A 22,685-nucleotide genomic window follows, 5' to 3' on the forward strand; every position below is an offset into this window, starting at 1 on the left:
AGTGAGCCCTGGGTGTCAGGGAACATGTTTTACAGATTCTGGGCAGCCTGAGTGGTAAACGCAACAGCACTACCAGTAACCTTTCTCTCCAGGAAGTCCAGGGCCTTGCCCTGGTGGCTGAGTTGAGAGTAAGCAGCTGGGGGCAGGTTCCAGGGGCCACACAACACAACAAGTGATGCATCAAGGGAGGCAGATCTGGCTCATGTTGTCCAGGGAGGGCTGCCTGGAGGAGGGCAGGAGGCCAGCCAGCCGGAGGCCCCATCCACACTGGCCAGCGATGCCAGGACTCAGCCTCAGGACGGCCGTGGACCCGTGAGGGGCTGACGTTGGCGCTCTCTGCTCATAGCAGGGAGAGCACATCCTCCAGATCAGAGAGAGGAAGCTAACCTTCCTCTTGATCAGCAGGGAATTGTGGAGAGCAATGCTTCCTCCTGGAAGGGATCCTACCCTTGGAAGGTTGGGAGGGAGGAGCTCCCCTTCTGTTGCGCAGCAGTCTAGAGAGGGTGGCCCTGCTGCATGTGGGAGCTTTTGGAGAAATCTTCCCTTAAGCCAGGGGAGGGTTAGGAGCAGGTGCTGCAGGGGAAGCACCTTCCTGCCCTGGAGGCTGTAGAAGAGAAGCTCACCACTCTGTCAAAGCTGCCCTGGGCTGGGTCCCCAGCTGGGATAAGGATCAGCCACTGGCTGCCCAGAGGATTGGGTTCTGTCTGAGAGAGCTGGGTTTAAGGGATGGGGTCACAGGAGCCTGTTGCCCGGTGGCTGTTACTATTGTGATCCTAGGGCTGGTTCCTCCATCTTCTTAGATGGTTGAGTCGCTGCAACATGGAACTCCTTATTTTAATCCCCCAATCCACTCTTCTTTCATATTCCTCATCTCAGAACTGGTACTCCCATCTGCCAAATTGTTTAAACCAGAGAGCTAGACATGATCTTTGATTCAGACCTTCTCTTTCATATCAAATCTGTTAGCAAGTCCTATCATTTCTACTTCTTAATCTCTACTATGACCACTTCCCTCTCTCTCCACTGCCACCACAATAATCCAAACCATTGTCATCTGCTGCCCAGACCATGGGAGGAGCCTCTTTGTTGGTCTCCCCACTTCCTCTTTCAGCAACCCCCTGCCCCCAATCAGTAGACCCTCCCTGTGATTCTTGGGCACCCTGGTCATTTCCTTCAGAGCATCCGTCACAAGTTGCATGCTTATCTTGTCATGCAGTTTATTGTCTGTCTCCCCCACTAGATGCAGCACCAGGGGGCAGGGAATCTTGTCTGTTAAATGCATCCTTGTATCCTTTCTGCCTAGCACAATGCCTGGCACAGAGTGAATAGTTTTAAAATGAATGACATTAGGTCAAATAGTTTAGATTTTAGTCAATAAACAATGAGGAACTATCACACAGTTCAGAAAAAGGACCGATAAAACATAAGGACGTGTTGGGGGAATAATGGAGGCAGCTGGATGGACATTAACTTGAATCCTCTTACTAACATTTTCCCGTTGATGAGGCCTAGTGTGGTGTCAAGATAGAGTTCTAGACAATTTAAAGGAGAGTTCTTTTTTCCCCCAGTTTTATTGAGAAATAATTGACACACATCACTGTACAAGTTTAAGGTGTACAGCATGATAGTTTTATTTACATATGTTGTGAAATTATAACTAAAGTAGGTTTGGCTAACACCCATCTTCTAATAAAGATACAATTTAAAAAAGAAGAAAAGAATAAAGGAAATCTTTTTCTTCTTGCGATGAGATAAAGGGAGAATTTCTATCTTTGTGAATATGTAGGGAAGAAAAGAGAAAGGCATTGATGCTGTAAGTCTGGTGAACCAGAAAAATAACATTACTTCATCTCTTAAAAAGAAAAAGGATGGGACTTCCCTGGTGGCACAGTGGTTAAGAATCTGCCTGCCAATGCAGGGGACAAGGGTTCAAACTCTAATCTGGGAAGATCCCACACGCTGAGGAGCAACTAAGCCCGTGCACCACAACTACTGAGCCTGCACTCTAGAGCCCGCGAGCCACAACTACTGAGCCCACGTGCCACAACTACTGAAGCCTGTGCACCTAGAGCCCATGCTCCGCAACAAGAGAAGCTATCGCAATGAGAAGCCCGTGCACAGCAACGAAGAGTAGCCCCTGTTCACCGCAACTAGAGAAAGCCCACGTGCAGCAATGAAGACCCAACGCAGCCAAAAATTAATTAATTTTTTTAAAAGAAAAGGAAAAAAAAAGAAGTTTTTTTCCATGACTGGAAAAAAACCTCAGATTTGACTGGAAGAGTTCAGTTTTTAGATATGTTGAGTTTGAAATGACTATAAGTATTTCTTATGGGCCATTGAAAACAGCCAAACTGGGAAACTTCTTTGACAGTTTAGTCAGCCATGAAGTAGTCATCGGGTTTATTAATTAAGGAATTACAATAAATTATTTAATTCTAGCAGAAAGGAGAGAGTTAAAACTTGAAAATTATGAATCCTGTGTTTAAGGACACAAATAATTTTGTGCCATAATTTTGTTACATAAAACATGACCATTAATAGGTATGCTGTTGTCTCTTGAATGTGGAAAGATTTTATTGTATGAGTACCTGTCACATACGATTTAATCTCTACTTATGTATATTTTTTCATGTTTTCCCGTTTTTTTGATAATGTATAGTATTTTATAAATCAGGAAAAAAGTAGGAAACATTTTTTTAACTAAAAAATAAAGACTCACTGTATCTACTTCTGAATGAATATCTTTGGGGTGAGCACTTGCCTTTACACACCAAACATACGTAAATACAGAAGTTACTAAATGTACCCAGAACTCACTGGAGATCTCCCTCCAAGAAGTACGCACATATTGATGTTTCTTGGAATTCCCTACAGCTGGTTTCCCTTCTCCGGTTTCCCTTCTCTGGTTTTAGACAGCTTTGGTCCCCAAAATCAATGGGCTGGAATTATGCAATAAGCCCATTGTTCCAGTACTTCTGCCTGAAGGCAAAATTCAGGGATTTGTCCTTTTTTTATTATTCTAGTCCCAGACCTAACTACTAGCTCTTCTACTCTGTGTGGTTTTGATCTCCTAGAGGATTGTCGCAGCAAAAGTGCCTTTTATGGGTTTTACTATGGGAGGGCTTCCAATCCTGCAGCTACCAGCTTGGGAAGGTGGCAGTGGGGAGGAGCGGGCAGGGGAAGTGAGTAGAGACTAGTGCATGTCAAATTCAGAGTCCTCCTGATTATTAGACTGAAGAATGGTCCAGAGGTGAGGGACTGGGAAAGAGAATGGTCTGGAAATAATGACATTGAGGAACAGTGCAAATGAGCTATTAATTGCTGCAGTGTTGCAATAACAAAACCCTGGAAACTGTTGTGGATTGTTTAATAAAATGGCCCATCCACACAAAGGAAGTTGTAAAGAGAAATGAGAAATAACCCTATGTATTGCTGTGGAGTGATTTCTAACATATATTTGTCAGTTGAAAACCGACATGAAGAAAATTCTGTGTGATACGGTACTGCTTATCTAAGAAAGCTGAAGGGAGAGGGAATAAAATTATATTTTACAAAATAAGGATTAACTAAAAACTTTTAAAAAATCAGTCTTTTATAGGGGGGAGGAAAGGGACAGGGTAGAAAGGATGGAGATAGTAGCTACATTTTTATATATATGCAATGTTTTGTAAATTTTATATAATTGTGAAACAAAGTTAAAAAATTTTTTTAAATCCCTAAAAATTGGAAGCAAAATGAAACAAATAAGCCTAAATCTATATTGAGTAGATGGCACAACTACACAGAACAGAACTATTCAAGACTTTTAAAACACAGTAAATTCACTATACATCCCTCCTGGAGTATACTCTGGGGACAAAAAAATATTGTAAACTCTTTTCTGTAACTGTATTGTTGGTGTTAGTATTGTTGTTCTGAGACTAGTTTAGTGTTTTGTGGGATAAAGCAAATGAGTAATTATGTTGGGGTCCTTGGGAACCAAGTTTTTTTTGCAGTGGGAGCAAAGAGATACAAATGTAAGAACAATGAAGTTAACTTAAATACCTTGAATCCTGAATTTGAATGGGAAGTGCCACTATGAATTCACAGTATATTTTATCTTAAAAAAGAAAAGGTGTTTCTCTGCTTTGCCTACTGAAAAAGCCTAGAAACAAGAACAAAGTAGCAAAGAGTGCCCAGATTATGGCCTCTGATTCCCACTAAAAGAAGTCAGAGTTTCTTGGGGAAATGGTTGATTCCAGATTAGAGACAGAAAATATACAAGTTGAGGCTGGAACATCATCTCATCCAAGAAAGCAAGGAAGTTATCAGGATACACTTGAATAATGCAAAAATCCTCAGCAACCAAGTTCAAGAGTCACATCTTGGAGAGAGGGGATAATTTGAACATTATTAAGAATATTAACTGCAATGGATTGAAACACATCAAATATGTTTAACTTGATGAGCTCACACACCCCCAAATCCCCAGTGGACTCCTTTGAAGAGCTCATTATTTTGAAAATTGGTAGATAAATGAAAAGGAACAAACACACATCTTACCTTTCCTCTATGAACTGCACCTCAGGTAACCAAATAGTGGATGAGAGTAAGTTTCTCTTTATGGAAATATTTGAGATAATAAATGAAAAATAAATAATTGAATTTGAATATTAGCATTTTGCAACCTCTAATGAATTAATGGAAGTAGGCAGTGCTCATCAATGGCTGCCAGCAGGCAAAAAGAAGAGACATCTAGACGTTACACGCCTTATGACAGAAGTGCACATCCTACCTGTAAAGTATGCCTCCTGTTTCGTAGCCCCCTCCAAATTTGAACTTGAATCTTCTGAGTCGTCCAATATCAGTTACTCCTAGGAGATATTTAGCAACATCTAAACATGGAGGTTGTTTTTGGTTGTCACAATTGGGAGAGGGAGTGCTATTGGTGTCCAGTGGTTAGAGGCCAGGATTGCTGCTAAACATTCTACACCACATAAGACAGCCACCCACAATGAAGAAATATTTGGCCCAAAATGTCAATAGTGAGAAAACTGAGCCTGAGGAAACCCACTTGAGATCAAAAAATCAAGTTATATATAATTATATATACTGTGAACAGAGGAACATGTCAACTGACATCTTAGGGATGCAATCGACAAAATCCAGACTGTGGGAAACTCTACATGAAAGACAATCAAAATAGTTCCTTCAGCAAAGAAATTGCAAGGAAGAGGGGAGAGAGAGAGAGAGAGAGAGAGAGAGAGAGAGAAATGAGGAGCCATTAAATTAAGAGACCTATGAAACCAAGCAATTAATACTGATTCAAACAAACTAAACAAATTTTAAAACCTTTGAATAGTGACTGGATATTTGACAATATTAAGAAATTATCCTTTTAGGTGTTGTAAAGGTATTTGTTTATGGTTTTTTTAAGTAGATTTATTTATTTATTTTATTTTTGCCTGTGTTGGGTCTTTGTTGCTGTGTGCAGGCTTTCTCTAGTTGTGGCGAACGGGGGCTACTCTTTGTTGCAATGTGTGGGCTTCTCATTGCAATGGCTTCTCTTGTTGCGGAGCATGGGCTCTACGCACGCGGGCTTCCATAGTTGTGGTTCACGGGCTCTAGAGCACAGGTTCAGTAGTTGTGGCACACGGGCTTAGTTGCTCCATGGCATGTGGGATCTTCCCGGACCAGGGCCCAAATCCATGTCCCCTGCTTTGGCAGGCAGATTCTTAACCACTGTGCCACCAGGGAAGCTCTGGTTGTGTTTAAAAGGGGGTATTTATCTTTCAGAGATACGGATCTTTCAGAAATATTTACAGATGAAACGTTATGTTGTCTGGAATTTCCTTAGAAATAATTTAAGATGGATATGGATGGATAGATGTGGGTCTAGATGAAATAAGATTGGTTGTGAATTAATAATTGTTGAATTAGGTAGATAAGTACATGAGGGTTCTTTCTCTGGTATGTTAAAATTGTACACATTAAAACGTTAAAAGATTTTAATCATGTATTTTATAAAATGATGGTTATAATAGATGGTAGTTTTTTTTTAATGTCCTTTACTTTAAAATAAAAGGGTGGCATCTTTTTTTGTCAGTGTATTAGCTACCTATTACTGCATAACAAATTATTCCAAAACTTTGCAGGTTCAAACTTTATTATCTCTTATGGTTTCTGAGTGTTAGGAATCTGAGAGCCGTGTAGCTGGGTGATTCTGGGTCAGTATCTGTTACAAGGCAGTAGTCAAGATATTGGCTGGGGCTGCAGTCATCTGAAGGGTTGACTGAGCCTGGATGTTCCTCTTTCAGGATGGTTCACTCACATGGTTGTTGACTGGAGGCCTCAGTTCCTTGTCACATGGTCTGTCTACAGGGTTGCTGGAGTGACCTAATGGCATGGCAACTAGCTTCACTCACAGCGGGCAATCCAAGAGAAAGAACAGGCAGAAGGCTGCAGTGCCTTTTACGACCTAGTCTTAGAAGTCAAACTGTCACTTCTACCATATTTTACTCATTAGAAGTGAGTCAGTGAGTCACTGAGTCCAATCACACTAAAAGGAAGGTTAATTAGGATCTACCTATTGAAGGGAGTATCAGAGAATTTGTGGACATTTTAAAACCACCACAATTGGTCTCCTTTTTCCTTTTAATTTTACAGGTCTGTAACATCCTAAAGTGATAAAACTATAGTCTCAGAAACTCTCCTAATATAAAAAAGACTACAGAGTTGGTTTTCAATATATTGAAGGACGGTACCTACCTTTTACTCACGAGGTTAAGGTGCCTTCTTACTTATGATCAGAAGAATCAATCTAAATGGAACCCTAGTAGTAGATAATAGTAAATTAGTTTTAAAGGTGAAATTATATGTTGAAACAATTTGAAAGGAACATATAAGGATGAAGATTTTCAGTTAAGAAAGTACTGAAGGGTAGGATAAATTCTGAAGGGTAAACTCATTTGCAATATCACTAAAAATGCTCAGTGGAATTACAGGAGAGCAAATATACAGGATTGTTACAAGTAATGAATGAAGCCAGCTCTTAGCTTCTCATCTCTCAGATATCCCCAGGCTCGTCATTATCAGAAACGTTCACAGTAGGCTGGATATAATCCTATAGTTTCCTTTATTGAAAACCCTGTCTTGTGCAAAATGTGTGATATAAGCTAAACAAGGGCACTACTTCCTCTGTACCGCTCAGACATTCGTATTGGTCGTATAGCTACTCTCAGATGCCTTGTATTTTCCTTTTTGCATGTCTTTCTTCATCATATCAGAGAATCTCAAAGAGTAGTTCCTGGACCCCGTGCAGCATGAGCACCTGGGAATTTTTAAAGACGTATTTCTAGAGCCAATCCCACACCTAACAAATCAGAAAATCTTAGATTGTGGCCCAGGAGTATGAGTTTTTAATAAGAGCCCCAGGTGAATTTTTTGTACAATAAAGTCAAGAATCAATAGATTAGGCTGTGAATATCCTGGAAACAGGGTCTGAGTCTTTCTCATCTCTACATTCTTAGACCTTTATCCTGTATCCTTTTACATTTCTTGGCATGGCCAACCTTGGCACTCTAGTAGGTGTTAGATAAATTTTTATGGAATTGAATTGAGTTGGGAAAATATCCACATATTGTGAAGTTTTAACTCCACAAAGTCATGAAGAGATTCTAGGTAATGAGACTCTTGGACTTTGCGTGGGTTTGGTGAAGTTGTCATGTATTGTTTTTGCCTATCTATCATCTGTTACCTCTTGTGATAACAGAACTTTAATTTTCCTTAGGGGAGCCACTCCTCTCTCTTGCTCCATTCTTGTAGTTTGAGAGACACTGATACTACTTTTTGTACAAAGGAGATGAGAATGTGACTCAGATTTGGCCAATCAGAGCACCATACTCCTCCAGACAACCGTGGTCAGTTCAGAAATGAGTATGTGATCCAAGCAGGGCCAGTGAATGCTCTACTCCACATTTGCTGATGCTGCTGGGAAAGAGGTGGCTTATTCATAGTGGGTTTGCCAAACTGGTAGAACATGAGTCTGGATTTTCTAATGACCATGTTTGTCTCCATCTAATGCACTTTCTGTCTCTATAGATTTGCCTGTTTTGGACACTTAATTTAAATGGAATTATACAAAATGTGTGTGTGTGTATGTGTATAGCTTCTTTCACTTGGCATAATGTTTTCAAGGTTCATCCATGATGTAGCATGTATTAGTGTTTCATTCCTTTTTATGGCTGAATAATATTCCACTATGGATATACTCTATTTTGTCTATTCATTCATCAGTTAATGGACATTTGGATACCCTTTAACTTTTAATGAATCAATACACTCCTTTTTATGGTTAAGCACTTTTTTTTTTTTTGCGGTACACGGGCCTCTCACTGTTGTGGCCTCTCCCGTTGCGGAGCACAGGCTCCGGACGTGCAGGCTCAGCGGCCATGGCTCACGGGCCCAGCCACTCCGCGGCATGTGGGATCTTCCCAGACCGGGGCACGAACCCATGTCCCCTGCATCGGCAGAGGGACTCTCAACCACTGCGCCACCAGGGAAGCCCGTTAAGCATTTTTAAGACAGTGAAAGATGTCTTATAGATGGTTCTGAATCAAATATTGGAACATGTGATTTGTTGAGTGATGAGTGTTATTTGATGGAGATAGTGAATAAAATATAGGAACTTAAGACAGTCCTAGAAAATCAGGAATGTATCATTTATGTAACAATGCCACATTTGTGTATTAGGCGTCAATTAACATTTGAAGTTTCATAGTTATAAATCCTAATATTTAATAATTATGATATGATGGCTTCAAGATTGGCAACTTGTGGGACTTCTCTGGCAGTCCAGTGGTTAAGACTCCGTGCTTCTGCTGCAGGGGGCATGGGTTTGATCCCTAGTTGGGGAACTAAGATCCCACATGCCATGTGATGTGGCCAGAAAACAAAAACAAAAACACACAAAAAAAGGATTGGCAGCTGGTGCCTTAAAAATTCTGCTGTGATTGTTTATCACCTGCCGATCATCCACTTCTCTTTCACTCTCACAGTCAATGAAGAGAGTTTATGATTGTGAAACAAGACTGAGGTCCCCCGCCCTGCTCCTCTCCCAAAGGCTCTGAAACAAGCACAGAAACTTTTTCAGCTTTTATCAGTGTTTTAACTCTTCACAATTATAGAAAAACAGAGGTTAAATATCACAATCAGGGTGTCTCTGAGAATTATAAGCATCTTTAAAAGTGTTAGTTATGGTTGTCCCTAGTCATCATATAAATATAAATGGGACTCAGGGTGTTGTCTTATAGTTCCCAACCTGTTGTCTTATGTCCCAACCTTCTTAGACAGGGGTCCACGACCCCTGGGCCACGGACTGGTCTGGTCTGTGGCCTGTTAGGAGCCCGGGCCGCACGGCAGGAGGTGAGCGGCGGGTGAGCGAGCGCAGCTTCACCTGTATTTACAGCCACTCCCCATCACTCGCATTATCACCTGAGCTCCGCCTCCTGTCAGATCAGCGGCCGCATTAGATTCTCCTAGGAGGGCGAACCCTCCTGTGAACTGCGCATGCGAGGGATCTAGGTTGCGTGCTCCTTAGGAGAATCTAATGCCTGATGATCTGAGGTGGAGCTGAGGCTGTGATGCTAGGGCTGGGGAGTGGCTGCAAATATAGATTATCATTAGCAGAGAGGTTTGACTGCACAGAGAGTATAATAAATCAGTTGCTTGCAGACTCATATAAAAACCCTATCAGTAAGTGGCAAGTGAAAACAAGCTCAGGGCTCCCACTGATTTTGCATTATGGTGAGTTGTATAATTATTTCATTATATATTACAATGTAATAATAATAGAAATAAAGTGTACAATAAATGTAATACACTCGAATCATTCCAAAACCACCCTCCACCCCCGGTCCGTGGAAAAATTGTCTTCCACGAAACCAGTCCCTGGTGCTGAAAAGGTTTGGGACCACTGTACTTTGATGTTCCCTTGGGAGAGGGGCATCTGTTTGTCATAGAGAGGCTGGACCATATGACTTGTGTTTCTTGAAACTTGGAAAGTCTATCACCTCCATCAACTCCTCGGTTAACACCTTTCACAAGACGTTTAATCAGGTGTAGGAGAGAGAACACAGACTTTGGAAGCCAGACAGACCTGGGTTTGAAAACCAGTGTAGTAATTTTTTTTTTTTTAAAGTCGTAGGACTCTGGAGATGGACAGGGGCCTGGGGGTCTCTAGGTCCACCTGCTCACCTTTTATTTACTTATTTTTTTAAGATGTTGGGGGTAGGAGTTTATTAATTTATTTATTTTTGCTGTGTTGGGTCTTCATTTCTGTGCAAGGGCTTTCTCTAGTTGTGGCAAGCTGGGGCCACTCTTCATCGCGGTGCAGGGGCCTCTCACTATCACGGCCTCTCTTGTTGCGGAGCACAGGCTCCAGACGCGCAGGCTCAGTAGTTGTGGCTCACGGGCCTAGTTGCTCCACGGCATGTGGGATCTTCCCAGACCAGGGCTTGAACCCGTGTCCCCTGCATTAGCAGGCAGATTCTCAACCACTGCACCACCAGGGAAGCCCCAGTGTAGTAATTTTACAAAGCTGTGTAACAAATTACCACAAACTCAGTGGCTTGAATGCATACTAATTATCTCACAGTTCCTGTGGGTCAGGAGTTCAGGCATGATTTAGTTGGGTTCTGTGCTTCACAGCCTCACAAAGTTCTCATCAAGGTGTCAGCCAGGACTGGGTTCTCGTCTGGAGGCTCCACTTCTAATAAAACTTCAACTTCTAAAGTAGTGACTTTAACTATTTGGATGTGTAGATTTATGCATTTCATCAAACTTCGGAAGTTTTGCCCACATATTCTTTCTGTCGCTGTCTCTCTCTGCTCTCCTTCTGGGACTCCCATTCTGTGTATGTAAGCGTACGTCTTTTTTTTTTTTTTGGCCGTGCTGCATGGCTTGTGGGATCTTAGTTCCCAACCAGGGAATCGAACCTGTACCCCCTGCAGTGTAAGTGTGGAGTCCTAACCACTGGACCACCAGGGAATTCCACCCCCCCCCCCTTTTTTTTAAATTTTCTCAAAGTGTGATCCTTAGGCCAGAAGCATCAACATCACCTGGGAAGTTGTTAGAAATGTAAAATCTCAGGCCCTACCCCAGATGTACTGAAGAAACTCTGGGGATGAGGCCTAGCAATATGTGTTTTAACAAGCCCTCCAGGCAGTTTTGTTGCATGATAAAGTTTGAGAACCATTGTTTTAGACAGTTTGAGTTTATTGATTTAGGCTAGCCATGTGTGTTTTAATTATAGTCACACTTACTAAACTAGAATTAATTATAGTCACACTTATTAAACACCTACTAGGTGCTAAGCACTGGGCATACAATGATAAGACGATTTCTGCTTTAAGTGATAGGACACAGTCCTCACACTCACTGGATCACAAAGTATTGTTAGGTAGGCTGCCACATAAACAGGTTTCAAGAGGTTATAAGGGGATATATATGGGGGCTTCCCTGGTGGCACAGTGGTTAAGAATCTGCCTGCCAATGCAGGTGACACGGGTTCGAGCCCTGGTCTGGGAAGATCCCACATGCCGCGGAGCAGCTAGGCCCGTGTGCCACAACTACTGAGCCTGCGCTCTAGAGCCTGCAAGCCACAGCTATTGAAGCCCGCGTGCCACAACTACTGAAGCCTGTGCATCGAGCCCGTGCTCTGCAACAACAGAAGCCAGCACAATGAGAAGCCTGCACAATGCAACAGAGTAGCCCCGGCTCGCCGCAACTAGAGAAAGTCCATGTGCAGCAACAAAGACCCAACGCAGCCAAAAATAAATAAATAAATAAATAATTTAAAAAAGGACGATATATATGCAGAAATGTACTTGTGAATAGTTATTGTGGGAGCTCAAAGGAGGAGCACAGGACACAAACATTCATCCTAAAATTGGAGTGGTGTAAGCATTAGTTCCAGGCTGAGGTGAGAAAAAGCCCATTGAACCATTATGATTTGAATAAAGGAGATGATGAGATAGCAGAGTGGGTAGAAGTGTGATGCTGAGTAACTTTCCTTATGGACTGGGAAGAATCTGTTTCTACTCTGGCCCCCAAATCCACCACTGAGCCAAGCACACTTTTATCATTATTAAAGTGCAAGTATTTGTGGAAGTGATTACAAAGCAAGGTATATGTCATTTATCATTTAGTGTGAAAGAAAAATCTATAAGCAGATTTAAAAAATTGTAATGGATGATTTTGAAAATAAACAAAAGTAGAGAGAACTGTATTATAAACCCCTATGTACTTACAACCCAACTTTTGAAGTAGTTGGTGTGAGGACCAAATGAGATCATGTGTGTAAAGCCTTTAGCATAGAGCCTTAATTTCAGTAGGTTTTCAGTAATGGCTTGTGCACTAGTCAGGGTTCAAACAGAAAAGCAGAACCGGGCTTCCCTGGTGGCGCAGTGGTTGAGAGTCCGCCTGGATGCAGGAGACATGGATTCATTCCCCGATCTGGGAAGATCCCACATGCCGCGGAGCAGCTGGGCCCGTGAGCCATGGCCGCTGAGCCTGCGTGTCCGGACCCTGTCCTTTACAACGGGAGAGGCTACAACAGTGAGAGGCCCGCGTACCGCAAAAAAAAAAAAAAAAAAAAAAAGCAGAACCACTCACTAGAGGTTTATTGTAGGGATCTGACCTTATGCTATTGTGAGGGCTGGTTTCACAGTCTGTATGAGGCTGTCGTCTTTGCGCCTGGTGATAGAGCCCAAAGTCAGCAGGATGAGCTGGAACTTGCATCAGTCTCTCACTGACTCCAAGCCTCTGACTCCAGTGATGGGAGTGACCAGCAGAAGATGGTGTCCTTTGTCATGGAGGTAGATACGCAGCTGGCCCAGGAATCGGAGTTGCTAAGTAGGATCAGGTGGAAGCTGGAGGAGCTTTGGGCCTGGCTGCTGCTCCATGCCAACAAGGTAGCTACGTGAGCTGCAAGACAGCCTGGTACCCTGCAGTGACCTTTCAAACATAAAAAATGTGGCTGTGACTTCAAGTTTGCCTTTGAAATCTCATGCAAGATGTTTCTTGTGGTTTGCTAACCCAGAATTATGCAGGGAAGGGGATTCGGGGATATGTAGTTTCATTATCTATTACTGTGTAACAAACTACCCCTGAACCCATAGCTTAAAATAGTAACAATCATTTATTTAGCTCAATTTGGGCAGGCCTCAGTGAGGATAGCTTATCTGTGCTCCATATGGTGTCAGCTAGGGTGACTCCAAAGACTTGTCAGAGGCTGGCTGGGGACTGGAATCATCTGAAGGCTTCCTCACTCCCATGTCTGGCAGCTGATGCTGTCAGCTGGAACAGCTGGCACTAAATCTTTGTGGTCTCTCTGGCATGGCAGCTTCATGGTAGCCAGACTTCTTATTAGAGGTTCAGGGTTCCAAAGATATGAGATGACAGAGACAGACAGACAGTGACAGAGAGGCAGACAAAGTTTTTATTCTGGTTCTGCCATTTATTAGTGATGTCACTTTAAACAAGTCATTTATTCTCTCTGAACCTCAGTTCTCAAATATTAAAAATCAGAACTTATATTGGAGGTGCCCAGAAGAAGACCCTGAGGCAATAATTTGAGTGAAAGTAGTTTATTTGAGAATTAATCCCACGAAATATCAGAAGGGAGCTAGGAAGGATACGGGGAAGGGAAGGAAGCCAGTAAAAGGTACTTAAGCAAGTAACCCCTGTAGACCAGCGCTCACCAACATTTTTGGCACCAGGGACCGGTTTCGTGGAAGACAATTTTTCCACGGGGGATGGTGGGAGCGGGATGGTGCAGGCAGTAATGCGAGCGGCGCGGAGCGGCAGATGAAGCTTTGCTTGCTCGCCTGCCGCTCACCTCCTGCTGTGCGGCCCTGTTAGTAATGGGTCTCGGACCGCTACCGGCGTTGGGGACCCCTGCTGTAGGCAACTGAAGATTAAAATCTCTGAAGGTCCCTCGGGAAACGCTGTAGAATCTATGTCTCAGAGCTATCTCACTCAAAGTTTAAGGGCGCTGGGATATTTATACATCAACTCCCATCAGCCATTGGTTGAGGACTCTGGGGGAGGGGGGGCGGGGCATTAATTCCCCAGCACCTTTGCCCTGCTGAGTTCCATACAGGTGGGAAAAACCCTCAGACAAAGAGATCTAGGTGCTGTTGGAGGATAATTAAGCACGTTTGCACTGAAAATAGTAAGAGCTGAAGGGATATGAACAGGGCACAGACAGGGGTTGCTACAGAAGATATTAGTTGTTTTTTAAGGTTGTTGAGTAATTAAGATGAGATGATATACAAAACATACACTCCTGGTGTGATGGTTCTTTTCCTTGCTTTGGCATCCTCCACAGCAGGATTCAAGGGAGGCCCTCAGAGGTCCTGGAGTTTTCAATACTGTCAACTTCCTAAAAGAAGTCTCAAGAAATGGCAATAATGTGCATGGATTACCCACCTCCCTCAATGAACTTCAGGGCTGATTCTGTTAAACTCAACATACACCTCTAATAACCTGTCACCCTATAGGAGTTCAGACCTTACAGTGGTTCCTCATAACTGAGTCTTACCCACATAACGCTAGCCACCTTCTTTAATCTTACTCAAGCTCTGACCCCTTCCAGAACCCCCTCTTCCCCCATGTGTTCTGGAACTCATAATCTGGTGACATTGTCCAAGAATCGCTACAAACCAACCGTATTATGGTATTGGACTCCCAAGTTTGTAATCATTTTATAGATAACTGCGTTATCTTTGAAGGTTGTTGAGCAGAGGAGTGACATAATCCAATCTTTGGGAAGCTTTTGGTGTGCAAGATTAGAAGAGGATGGGAAAGAGGGAAGACCTGTGTGTGTGTGTGTGTGTGTGTGTGTGTGTAATTTATTACAACTATCCATTTTGAGGCATGCAAAATGGGAGGACCTGACTTGGCAAAAAGCACAGTGGCTGTAAAGGGAAGCCACTGATGTGAAAAGGGCAAAGCTTGGTGTCTCATAAGTAATGGCCTGGTGTCGGAAGACTTTGGTTCCTGTGCATGCTGCCACTGCCAGCCTTGCAATGTTCCTCGAGTCTTTCCCCAAGTGTAGGGCGGGAATGGCACTACCTCTCAGGATTACAGCGGGCGCGAGGGCATAGGGCCGGCTGCGCGCTCAGCACGGTGTCTGAAACAGGGTAAAGCGCGCCAATCCTGTTTTCTCTTCTATTAAGAAAAAGGCGGGGGAGCTAATAGCATACACATCCCAGAGGTTGCCGTAAGTAGTGTGGCTAAGTACCGGGCATGGAGGAGAAACTCAAACCCAGTCCACCGCCTCCCCTTGCCCCCACGCGGGGAAAGACCCCGCGGAAACTGGTGGGGAAGGCGTGCTCCATCGCCTCCGCTCCCAGGCCGCTCCCCCGTCCCGCGCTCCTCCAGCCAAGCGCTGTTGCCGGGGCCCGGGCACCGCCCAGCTCCAGCGCAGGCCAATGGTAGCGTGGCCCAGGCACCGCCTAGCCCCAGTCCAGGCCTATAGCGGTGCGCCCCGGGCACCGCCCTGATCCTGCACCAGCCAATAGCGGAGTGGCCCGGTGCGGGGTCCGCCCCCAGCCGGGCCGGGAGGCGGAGAGGCGGTCACCGGCTCCGCCCCACTCCCCTCTGACCCGGTGTATCGTCTCTCTCCCTTCCTGTTCCAAACCACGTGGACGCGCCTGGGGCTGCGGGGCTGCGGGAGGGAGCCCGGGCCGCCACTGCCGCTGTCGCCGTCGCCGCCGTCGCCGCGATACCCGCGCCCGTCCAAAGTCGCCTCGCCCCGGCCGCCCGCGCCGTTGCAGAGGGCGTGCACATGGCGACCCAGGCGCACTCCCTCAGCTACGCGGGCTGCAACTTCTTGCGCCAGCGTCTGGTCCTGTCTACTCTGAGCGGGCGCCCTGTCAAAATCCGAAAGATTCGGGCCAGAGACGACAACCCCGGCCTCCGAGGTAACTCCGGGGCGGGCAGCGCGCAGCGTGGGCGTGGGGCGCGAAGGGAGACCTAGCTGATGCCCTGGGGGCCGGCGCACAAGGAGCCTCCGGGGCACGTTGGGGAGGGCTCATTGCGTGTCGCCCCCACACCCGAACGAACGCGCAGGAGGCTGTGTGGGAGGCGGGGCCGCGCACCAGGGGCTGAGCTCTTCTGCGCTCGGCGCTCGGCGTCTCCCGGGAGCTGGTAGTAAACAGCTACACGTTTTTCAGCCTTACGTGTTGCAACATATCCCAGACATCGCCCCCTCGCTTGTCTTGAGTCCCTCTTGCTCTCGCTGTAAACCTCGCAATGGAGAAAAACAGTTTGTTGGACCGAAATGTGGTGAATCGGCAGATGTAAAGATGGAAAGAAATTTGGAGAGAAAAGTACCACTGGTTGGTTTTGTCCCGTCCCAAAACAGGTCTCAGAAGCAGCTGCCCCCTTGGACACCACCGGCTGTCCCTGTCGTCATGATTTCTCGGCAGCCCCCACACATCTCCTTGGGTGTGGATTAAAGAATCTTTTAAAATTATGTGTTTTTTTTCAGCAGTGGCTGTGATTGATTTGTGCAGGACAGGAGCTTTGAGATAAAATTTTAACAATCATGGGCCTAATTGCCTGGACTTTAGTAAAGGATTGGTGACAAGTGCTAAACTATAGGCTTCCAAGTTCTCTTTTTGCCCTGCGAAGGTGGATAGATGAAAAATAAGGCCCCATTTAAACCTATATGAAGTTGATTTGTCTCCGAGTTTCAACTGGCCCCCTGAAATGACTCATATATTTAAAAGCTTCTGTCTGGTTATCCCAAATTGGGAAAATCAGTTCAACAAAAAAAGGGAAAAACCTATCTGCAAATTGAAGGAGGAGAGGGTTTGTGGTTGGTCCTCAAAGCTTTCTGGGCCCTGTTGATGTGTTTAATTTTGCACTGGCTCCTGTACAAGGTGGCCAGCCTATTTCATCATCAGTCTGAATGCACCTTCTGGATGGTTACATTTCTGCTTCTCTTGAATGGTGATTGGTTGCACATAAGCGGAAAATGCCATGTCATTGATGGAGATAGAAGATTAGGAAGGAAAGAATCAGATGAACCTCTGTACCATGGAGAGGAACCAGGTGACAGTAACAAAGGCTTGTGTTGGTGCATGATTGTTACTGCCCTCACTGTACTGCTCAAAAACACTGAAGAAGTTGAGGGACCCCTAGCATGGTTTATGCCAGGTGCTCTTCCTCTCAACATTCCTTGCCTTTATTTTGAGTCTGGCCCTTGGGCAAAGCAATTGCTTGACTGCTCTACTCTCTGGCCTTCCCAGCCAACTCTCCCCTTCACCCCTAAATTAGCCTAGAGAACTCACCACTAGCTGGTTGTGGTAAGAAGACAGGCTTCTACTTCTGTGGAACACTGGGAATAGCTTTTTTTAAAAAAGAGAAATAGAAGTACTTTAGCCTGGAGACCTGCAATTTCTAATGGAAATATAGTGCCCATAAGATACAATTTAGTGATGTTTCCCTTTCTCCCCCGTGCACTGTTCATGAGCATCTCTTCACTGCCACACACATGAACGGGGCTTGGCCACTTGGCATTTTCCTGAAAAGATACCAGACTCTGGTACCTGGGGAAGGTAGTACTGGTTGGCACATGTGCTGGTATTTTATGAGGAATACTGTGTATAGCCTTATTTGCCTTACCTTATTAATATACTAGGGGGAAAAAAGACTCCTAATTTAGACTTCCTTGGCTGGATTCAAGGCCTCAGGAACACTATAGACATTTGCTTAATTTCTAAAGAGGGAACTGAGGTATACGTATATACAGGCGTTCATAGACATATATATGTGTCTTTGTATACATACCCAAGTGTAAGTATAAGTGTATATACATGCACACATATACATAAATACATGTAGCCCCTGACACATGATATGTGATCATAGTCAAACGAGTCTGTGGTAGCTTGATTGGACATGTAGCCAACGGACTGTCTTATCTGTCATATTCCTTTCTGACTCTTCCTGACTCAGATTCTGAGAGTTGGAAAAAACTCAGCATTTGCAAAAAAATCTTCAGCTCAAGTGCAAGAATTATATCTCCTGAAGGTGCTTGCTTAAATATCCCCTCTGGTGTGAGCTTTGGAGGGTGGGGGTGGTACCTCTGGAACAGTCATTCAGAAAAGGTTTATTGAGCCCCAGCATGTGCAAGGCTTTGTGGAGTTGTAAATGAGAGAAGCTAGTTGCCGCACTCTTGAGGAGCTTTCTAAGGAAGAGCTGAGAGAGTAGCCTGAGTACTTTGAAGTAGGAAGTTGTAAAGGGGCTCAGCAGAGTTAGAGCAGAGGCTTCCCCTGAGGTTATGAAGGAAAGCTCTATGGATTTTCTGATCTGAACGGATAGGATTGAGATGGTGGCTGCAGGAATCATTGTTGGTGAAAGAAACAGCTTTTAAGTCAAAAAGTTCTTCATTTTCTTTATTATGTGGAGGTAAAATCTTCATTTGTTATGGTCATAGTAGCTTGGGAGTTAAGAGCTTGAGCTCAGTTAGATCTCAGTTTGAGATGGGGTTCTGCTTTTGCTATTATCTGTTGGACCTCCTGAGCCTCAGTTTTTCATCTGTAAAGTGGGGCCAATACTACTGACTTCAGAGGGTTATTGTGACGATTAAATAATATTTGAAAGTGTACTCAACAGTGCCTGGCGTGTAGGAAGAATAGATGTGAGCTGATTTTATTATTATATAGCTTCTGTCCACTGGTATAGTTCTATTCTCTGATATTTGAAATCTTTTCCTGCTTCTATATGGAAACTTTTCAAATATTTAAAGAGAATTACGTCTTTTCTGTTTTCTTTTCAGTCTAAAGGTTTCCTTTTAGGTGATGGCTTCCAAATATTTGTGTGTTATATGTATAATGTAGTGGTTCTTAACCAGGGGCAGTTTTGTTCCCCAGGGGATATTTGGCAGTGTTTGGAGACATTTTTGGTTGTCACAACTGGGAGGCTGCTCCTGGCACCTAGTGGGTGGAGCCCAGGGATGCCACTAAACATCCTACAGTGCACTGGACAGCTCCCCACACAAAGAAGTATTCTGTCCAAAATATCAGTGCTGATGTTGAAAAACCCTGGTCTACTAGACTTAATTATTAACCTTTTTCTTTTCCTTGTATCCCTAATGGTTGGGAATAGCAGCATGAGGTACTAAGAAAACTGCATGAAGATTCAGAAGGGGATGAGACACAGGTCAGACTCTGTGACTTCTGACAGATTTGTTAATCTCTTAAATAAAACTGCTTCCTTTGAAAGAGGAATTGTAAAGAATGAGAAGAATTTGAATCCCAAAGAAAGATGATCCTGGAATGGTTTTTATTAATTATGCAGCCACATGTGTAATTTTTACTTCACTCTTGAGGAACATGAAGGATTATATTGTCTCATTAGACTCTTTCCATCAGTGAGGACGAAATAAAATTTTTTTTGTTGCTGTTTTACTGAAGGTAAAAAAGGCAAGACATAGTTAAGTAAGATAGCTGGTGAAGTTGAATATCCAGTCAGTGACAGAGCTGGAAACAGACGGCAGCCAGCTCCAGCCTGGAAGGCCTGTTCTCCCATCTGACTGCTTGGTGGACTTGAGTGTTCCTCAGATTATAAAGCAGCTGTCCAAAGTGCTTCTGTTTCTGGGTTTCATGAGGGCTGTACCTTGCAGGGTTCAGTTGAGTTAACATTTTCTGGATAAGGTGAGGTCCATATGGAAAGAATTCCACAAGAATGATAATTTTTTAAAGTGGGAATACAGAAATGATGGACTTGGGCAAGAGCCCTGGTTTATCAGTTAGGACGCGGGACTGCTGCTACCCAAGTCCCTGAGTAGGTCACATGACTAAGCCTCGCTGTGAAACTGGAGAGAGGAGTTATTTGGTCTTAAGCAGATGAGATTCTGAAAAAGGAGGGGTAAGTGGAATTTTAATGAAAAGAATCCTTTAAAATGTGCCACACAGAGATCCTTAAAGGTAAAATATCTTTTGGCAAACTGATACATTGTTTTGGGGATAAATCTGGCTGTTCATAAATTGGATCTTCTAAAAGGAGGATTGTAAGGGAAAACTATTTTTATACTCTACTTTCAATACTTCTGACACCAGATATGTGGGTTTTTCTCACCACACCAAGTAATTCTCCAATTCTCAGTGGATGTTCACTGGTGTCCTACAAATTTAACTCAATTCTGACACTGTCTCGGTGGTGATAGCATCAAATCCCACAGGTTAAGGGCTCAATCCCACAAGACTGCCCTCCACCCCCTCAGGTGCCAGTCACAAGTCGCAGTCGTAAGTCCAGGTCACTCATACCTCTGGTTTCCCAGACCGCCTCCTGGGATCTGATATTTTGCTAAAATTATGTTTCACGAAGCTCAGGGAAACATTTACTTACATTTACCAGTTTACAATAAAGGATATTATAAAAGATACAGATGAACAGCCAGATGAAGAGGTACATAGGGCCAGGTCCAGAAGAGTCCTGAAATAGGAGCTTCTGTTATTGTGGAATGGGGTTTTGTTACTCTCCCAGAATGTGGATTTTTTTTTTTTTTTTTTTTAACCAACCTGGAAGTTCTCTCCTTGTTCAAGAGTTTTTATAGGGCTTAATCTCTAGGCACACCTTGACACCCCCCCACCCCCGCAGAAGTCAGTGAGTAGGACTGAAAGTTCTAATCCTCTAATCATTTGGTTTTTCTGGTGATTGGCCCCATCCTGAGGCTGTCTAGGGGCTCCACCCTAAGTCAACTCATAGCATAAAGTCAGGTGTGCTCAAAAGGGCCTCTGTATATGAATAACTTAAAAGAGACTCCTGTGGCTCTGGAGCTTTCAGGGGTTTTAGGAGCTCTGTGCCAGGAACAAAGACCAAATACATTTCTTGTTATACGACAAGGATGCACCTATACTTTATTTCAGTATTGTTTGGGACTCAAAGTTGTTGATAACTAGAATTGGGGGAGGCCTGACGACTATACTAATGATAAGTGGAGATTTTATATTCCTACCAGCAATGTAGGCATGATTCAGTTTCTCTGCATTCTTGCCAGCATTTGGTGTTGTCACTATTTTTAATTTTAGCCATTCTGATTAGTGTATACTGCCGTCTTCTCGTTTAATTTGCATATTCCTGATGGCTAATGATATTAAACAACTTTTCATGTCTTTTGCCATTTTCTAGTAAGATTGTTTTCTTTTTCTGTTAGGTTTTGAGAGTTCTTTACATATTCTAGTCCTTTGTCAAATATGTGGTTTCCTAGTATTTTATCCCACTCTATGGCTTGTCTTTTTATTCTCTTAACATGGTCTTTTGCAGAGGGAAAGTTTTAATGAAATAGAATTTATCAAAGTTTTCTTTTATTGCTTGTGCTTTTGGTGTTAAGAACTGTTTGCCTAGCCCTAGATCCTGAAGGTTTTCTTTTTTTTCCTAAAAGTTTTATAGTTTTACATTTTATATTTAAGTTAATTTTTTTTGTATGAGGTTTAAAACTTAGGTTGATGTTCATTTTTTTTTGCCTATGGATGTCCAACTGCTCTAGCACCCTTTGTGGAAATGGCTATCTTTCTTCCATTTAATCACTTTTGCACCTTTGTAAAAAACCAGTTGGGCATACTGTGTGGGTCTCTTTCTGGATTCTCTGTTCTGTTCCACTGATCTATATGTCTATCCCTTTGTCAGTACCACAACTGTCTTGATTACTATATGTATATAATAAATTTTGAATTTGGGTAGGCTGATCCCTCCAACTTTATTCTTATTTTTCATGATTGTTTTAGCTATTCTAGTTCCTTTGCCTTTTCATATAAAGTTTAGAATAATCTTGTCTTCATCTATACAAAAAAATCTTGTTAGGATTTGACAGGAGCTGTGTTAAACCTATATGATAACTTAGGGAGAGTTACCATCTTTACTGTATTTGAGTCTTCCAATTCATAAACATAGTATATCTCTCCATTTATTTAGATCTTTGTTTTCTTTCATCAGCATTGTGTAGTTTTTAGCATATAAGTCCTGTACATGTTTTGTTAATTTACACCTAAATGTAAATTAACTTTTTTGAGTTAATTTACTTTTGTAATTTACTTTACAATTGCTCAACTTTTTTGAGCAATTGTAAAGGGTATCTAATTTTAAATTTTGGTCTCCATGTGTTTATTGGTAGTATATAGAAATACAATTCATTTTTTTTGGATGTTTGTCTTGTGTCCTGCAACCTTGCTGAATTTACTTACAAGTTCATTTTTTGGGGGGCTGCATTGGGTCTTTGTTGCTGCGTGCAGGCTTTCTGTAGTTGTGGCGAGCAGGGGATACTCTTTGTTGCAGTGTGCGGGCTTCTCATTGTGGTGGCTTCTCTTGTTGTGGAGCGTGGGCTCTAGGAGTGCAGGCTTCAGTAGTTGTAGCGCATGGGCTCAGTAGTTGTGGCACACGGGCTTAGTTGCTCCATGGCATGTGGGATCTTCCTGGACCAGGGATCAAACCTGTGTCCCCTGCATTGGCAAGCAGATTCTCAACCACTGTGCCACCAGGGAAGTCCCCTACTTAAAAGTTCTAAGTGTGTGTTTTTGCTGTTGTTGTTGTTAGATTCTTTGGGATTTTTTTATGTAAACAGTCATGTCATCTGCAAATAGGAACAGTTTTATTTCTTCTTTTCTGAACTTTATGCCTTTTATTTCCCCCTTACT

At 43.3% G+C, this 22,685-nt stretch overlaps 1 protein-coding gene across 3 annotated transcripts in view; it reads left to right on the top strand.

Moving 5' to 3' along the window:
• RCL1 (RNA terminal phosphate cyclase like 1) overlaps nucleotides 1-22,685 on the top strand; it is a 90,470-nt gene that overhangs the window by 12,894 nt on the left and 54,891 nt on the right. Inside the window, exon 1 of one of the 3 annotated variants that reach the window (XM_082656311.1) lies at nucleotides 15,719-15,965. The exons of 1 other annotated variant lie outside the window; for it this stretch is intronic. In XM_082656311.1, coding sequence (XP_082512437.1) covers nucleotides 15,830-15,965 — 136 coding nt within the window. In that variant the 5' untranslated portion in view covers nucleotides 15,719-15,829. Of the gene's footprint in view, nucleotides 1-15,718; nucleotides 15,966-22,685 lie in introns of those variants that run through there. One more of the 3 variants, XM_082656310.1, reaches the window with a different exon arrangement.

The sequence above is a fragment of the Grampus griseus genome, assembly GCF_964374135.1.
Source record: "Grampus griseus genome assembly, chromosome: 6".
In the NCBI taxonomy this organism is placed as follows: domain Eukaryota; kingdom Metazoa; phylum Chordata; class Mammalia; order Artiodactyla; family Delphinidae; genus Grampus; species Grampus griseus.